Source organism: Alligator sinensis, unplaced genomic scaffold (genome assembly GCF_000455745.1).
Source record: "Alligator sinensis unplaced genomic scaffold, ASM45574v1 scaffold588_1, whole genome shotgun sequence".
NCBI classification, from domain to species: domain Eukaryota; kingdom Metazoa; phylum Chordata; order Crocodylia; family Alligatoridae; genus Alligator; species Alligator sinensis.
This window is the reverse complement of record NW_005842244.1, coordinates 935,795-941,194: the sequence shown is the minus strand read 5'-3', so window position 1 is coordinate 941,194 and position 5,400 is coordinate 935,795. Positions and strand designations below refer to the sequence as shown.

General features: G+C 46.2%; 1 protein-coding gene across 3 annotated transcripts in view; it reads left to right on the top strand.

Moving 5' to 3' along the window:
• The first annotated feature begins 4,996 nt into the window (after positions 1 to 4,996).
• TM2D1 (TM2 domain containing 1) overlaps positions 4,997 to 5,400 on the top strand; it is a 59,433-nt gene continuing 59,029 nt past the window's right edge. For 2 of the 3 annotated variants that reach the window (XR_003094968.1, XM_025208659.1), the window contains exons 1-2: positions 4,997 to 5,149; positions 5,301 to 5,374. Coding sequence is in view for 2 of the 3 variants with exons in the window: in XM_025208659.1 (XP_025064444.1) it covers positions 5,022 to 5,149; positions 5,301 to 5,374 (202 nt within the window). In the remaining variant the exon portion in view is untranslated. The remainder of the gene's footprint in view (positions 5,150 to 5,300; positions 5,375 to 5,400) is intronic. The other variant, XM_014521707.2, reaches the window with a different exon arrangement.

The window sequence follows — 5,400 nt, the reverse complement described above, 5'->3', positions numbered from 1 at the left end:
GGCTCAAAGCCGCAGCTGTGAGCGCGCGGGATGGACGGACGACTGAGCTGCGCGGCTGGGCTCGTCCTGTCCTGTCCTGTCCTTCCTCCCTCCCTTCCCCGGGCCCGTGCTCCCAGCCTCTGCGTCGCGCACAACTTCGGAGCCGCAACTTGACAGCAGCCGCGAGACTCCGGACGCCCGGTTTAGTCTTTAACCGGCAATAAAACGACATGATTTGTTGGGGTTTTTTAAGGAAGTGTCGGAAATTGGTGATCACAGATCTTCAGGCTGTAACAAACCAGTGGCCGGCAAGGATCATAAGCTATATGGGTCCTATATGGCTTCCATAAGGGTCATATATATATTTATATGTATATATATGTATGCACACACACATATGTATGCACACATATATATATGTGTACACACACAGAGATATATGTACACACACACACACACACACACATATATATATATATAAAAGAAAGAGCTATTTTTTTTGTATTCCCAAAGCATAGACCAGCGGATCCCAATGGGGTGCCCACGGGCACCATGGCACCCCGCGAGGTTTATTCAGGTGCCCATGCACATTTTCATGATCAGTAAAAATCATTATTCCAACACAAAATGCTGTCACTGCCGACTGAACTCAGAACAGCAACACTTCACAAAAATTTTCACAGGCTGTATGCAACAGCCACTAAAATGAGACTGCGTCAGTCTGAGTGACACTGTGACGGAGTGGCGCTTAGCACACCCTCCCCGAACGGAGCCATGCGCACGCACGTATCCTGGATTCTAAATTCTAAACTTTAATATTCACGTTGGGGCCCCTGCTTTTTCTTTTAAATTCAAATGTGCCCTTGTGCACATAAACATTGGGAACCCCTGGCATAAACTTTGAGAACAACACCAAAAAATCATGAGAGTTGGCGACTCTGAGCTGCACACAGCTGCTTGGAATTTGACAAACTCCGCATGGATAAATCTGATCTTCTCCTGCCTTAAATGTGCAAGCCCTGACACTACAGCTACAGGGAGGGGACTTTTAAACACATTGATGAGCAGTGCCCCACAAACACACTGGGCTTCTGTTGGAGTATTGACAGTATTGATACTCTCTTTAAACTGAGAAATGCTGAAATCTAATTCAATCTATAGCCGACAAACACTTGTATCCAGGTATTTGTATCCGTGGCATACAAAATACTATGCACTGAGTGTCAATGGTAACTTCCATTCTGTTCCAAATGCAAGATTCCCAAATCTGCTATATATGTTATTTATGGTTCAGAAATTATCAAGACGATCTCTATTGAAGTGGGGGAGTTTCTGCTTTCATAATCCTTCTCTGGGCAGCTGAGAAGAAAAATTGTATACCCAAAAAGTCTTGATGTTTCTGTATTTTCTTTTTAGTGACCAGTTTTCAGAAGGAATGAGCATGTCCAACTCCAGTTGAAGTCAGCAAGAGCTGCAGTTCCCCATACTTCTGAAAAGCAGATGTTAGCCTGTTTTGTTGTATTCTTAAGTTGCAGATACCAAGTCAATACCCTGAAAGCAAACTGCCTGTTTTATTTCAGCTGCTTCTGCTTTCCCAGTTCATTGTGTAGTGCATCTCATGTGATCCTCTCAAGCAGAGAGAGAGGACTTTAGAACAGCAGCCTGCATCAAAAATATGAATCAACGCTTTTTTTTCCAACTGTTTTTCTCACATTTCTGTTTTATTTGTTCAACCTTTGGAAAGTGTACTGAATGCTCATAAAAAATATGTCATATCCTCCTCTTCCAATTTATGATACTTGGTTCAGGTTCCAAGTGCCTAATTTCCCACTCCCATGCCTGAGCTTGGGAATTAATGTAGTGCTTATGAAAACTGCCAGTCGGCTAAACAGAGGTGAATACTGAGGTCTGTTGTTTATCCAGCCAAGATGCAGTGTGGGCAGGAGCACAACCGAGTTTGTTACTTTTCTTTCTAATCCGCCTCGGTCTTACCCTTGGAATATGAGGTTCATTATGAGGTGTATTCTCCCTTTGGCTTTTCCTTTACAACTGCCAACAGGATTGTCAATTTTACTTGCACACTTTCTCCATTAGGCAGTAGACCTCCAGTTTATTTCACAAGAATTTCCAAACAGCCATTAGATAGCAGTATTTGGGGGGACATTACCAAGCTGGGTAGAATGACAGGGATGAATAATATTTCACATCATAGTGCCAATCCCTTCAGCCATCCATTTCTCACAGGCCCATGTCTTTATTATTAGCTTGTCAGATATGGGTGATGTGGGATTTTAGTTGGTACGTTCATCTTAAAGGATAAAGAAAAATGAGACCAATAGCTATGCACCCAAACAGCTTTCAGAGCCTCTGAGTAAAACAGAATTCCTGATTTACTGTCTTAAACAGCTGGAGTTTTGCTCAATGTAAATGAAATAAACCCGAACGAGGACAAGGGAGGTCATACAGTGCTACTAGTTGGTCACATATACTACACTTCTCTAGTGCAGTGGTTCCCAACCTTTTTGGAGTCGAGGTACCCCTTCATAGACTTGAGACATCCCTTGGAAAAGGCCAGATCTTAATTTTCACTTTTTTTAACTGCAGAAAAACACCAGAACAATTCTTGTGTTGCAAGAACAGAAAGACAACAGGTCAAAATATTTTGAACACTATTGATTCCTATGGGAAAATTCTAGTTTTATCTTGTGAATTATACTTGCACACCAAACAATGCTAACGTTGTGTGGCAACCCACAGCGTCCTTGAAAGGATCTCAAGGCACCCCAGGGTGTCATAGAATCATAGAATCGGAGGACTGGAAGGGACCTGTAAGATCATCAAGTCTGGTCCCCTGCTATGGGCAGGAAGTGACTGGGCTCAGATGAGCTCAACAAGGCACTTGTCCAGCCTCCTCTTGAACACCTCCAAGGATGGCGACTGCACCACCTCTGCTGGGAGTGTGCTCCAGATTGTGGTGACCCTTACAAAGAAAAAGGTTTTTCTTATGTCCTGCCTGAATTTATCCTCTATTAGCTAATGCCCATTGGTCCTTGTCTGCCCTTGAGGTGTATTCCTGAAGAGTTGCTCCCCTAGATTTTGATGCTCCCCCCGACCTACTCCTGATGTCATGGTACCTTGGTTGAGAATCACAGTTCTAGTTACTTCTATTCAGGATCACAAAGTCACAGTTAATATAGGGCTTATCTACTGTGGGTATTTTTGCACAGATGAGTAAGAAAACAGAATTGTAATAAACCAAACCAGTACAAATAAACTTTAATAAAACTGCAGGACTAGGGAAATGTAGTCACAGGCAGCTACTAGGAATTCTCAGGATGACCTAATGCTAAACCTCTGGGATTTGATCCTGCTGGAAATTGGAACATGTAGTTTCAGAAATTTAATATCACTAGCAGTCAAGTAGTTAAAAAAAGCTTAAATCAGTTTAGTAAGTGTTAAACCTGTAAAGCATTTTGGCCATCCTGGACTGGACATAATTACACTGTAGAAAGCATTTTGGAGGCCTAGTCTCTACGACAGGGTTGCTGCCGATGCTGTGTCTTGGGTGGGCAACACAGGTCCCCTGTTTTAAACACAGCATACACTAGTGGTTCCCAGTCTGTGGTACACATACTACCAGTGGTATGCAGACAATCTGTCAGTGGACACATTAGATTTAATATCACTACTTTATATGACAAAAGTTTTCTGGTGGTACTTAAGGTTGATCTGAAAAATTTGCTGGTGATACTTAAGGTTGTATTGTTTCAAATTGGTGGTGCACAATCTGCCAGAGTTTGGGAACCGCCGCGCTAGTAGAAGTTCCTTAACTGCTGCAAGTCGCACCTCCTCCCCTGAACAGCAAAAGCTGCTAGCAGAGCTGTGTCTGGACTAGCAGGGCTACGTCAGCGAAAGGGGTGATTCTTTTACACCCGCACCTGACACTGCTCTGCCAACAGTGTGTTGTCATGTCGACAGGCTCTCGCTCATTTGTTTGTGTGCTTCACATTTTTTAAAGTTCCTCATATGGGAAAAACCAGGCTGGTGTTAATGCATTCGTCTGTCATCTGTGGTGATCAGAAGTTAGACTACTAAGGATTTCTTTGATGTTCTGAAAAGAATGTCACACCTTTGTGAATGACACTTGGCTGCAGGAACAAGGTCACAACTCGTGGGTAATGCCTGACCTCTCCTTGCATTAAAATGTACAGCCTGTGTCTGGCTAAAATAAGGATTTTGATTCAGATGAACCCCTCGTCCCACAAGACAACCAGGTTTGGTTTAGAGCAGTGTTTTGCAACTGCTGGGCCATCAGAAATGAGCAGGTGTACCACCGGTTTTTGCCATGGCAATGAGCTACAGTAGGTATGAGGCTGGGGAATGCCTTAACAGGTGTGCCACGGACATTTTTATTATTAATGCAAGCTTGCCTTGGGCTGGGAAAGGTTGGCAAACACTGGTTTAGGGGAATTTGCAAAACAGGCACCGATCTACTCAAGTCCTTTAAAAAAAATTACATTTCTCCATAACTAGCATTAGGTTTTTCTTTTTCTTGTCATTTTTCCTTTCTGCCTCGTCTTTTCCACACTTCAGGGGATCCGCTTTTCCAGTGCAGGTGAATCTTCTGCATGTAATGGGCATATAAGCACATTTCAGAAGGAAGTGTACTTAAAAACCCCCCAAAACACTCCCACATTTTCCCTCTCTTTATCCTAAGGGGAGGAGAAGAGAGCTCGCCGCTCCTTTCTCAGCCTCTCCTCCATCCCTCCAGCCCCTCCCTCCCCGCCTCCCACAATGCAGCGGGACGAACAGGCGGGGCCAAGATTCCCATCGACACCTGGCAGCCGCTCTGCCAGTACTAGGAGGGCACCCATCTTTACTAAGGGCAGCCCGGCTTCTAGGTGCAGAGGGGCAGCCATCTTGAGAAAACGCCCGGCTCGCCTTCAGCGCCATTGGCCATAGTGGCGTGGCGGCCATCTTGGCTAGGGGCAAAGCCTCGCTCCTGACCAAGCTTCGCATCAGCTGACCGGCGCGTTTCCATCATGGCCGCCAGGCAGCGACGGTGGCGGGGGGCGGCGGGCCGGCTCCTCGGCCTGCTGTGGTTGGCCTGTGTCACGGCGCGGGCCGCCGAGCCGCCGCCGCCGAAGTGCGACGAGCTGAGGATGGGGCAATATCCTGGGCCGGGCCGGGCCTGGTCCCGCGGGCATCAGCCCCGGCCTTCCTCGGGGCAGGGGCAAGGGATGGGAAGGGGGTGCCGCCGGGGTGGTGGGCTCTGATGCCAAACCAAAAAAAACCCAACGGCTTTCCTTAATGCCTCGCACATATCTCTGCGAAGATCCCAAAATAGACAGCGGCACGCAGGAGCCCATGAACTGCACGAACCACACGGCTTACGGTAAGGCTGGCGAGGGGGTCAAAGGC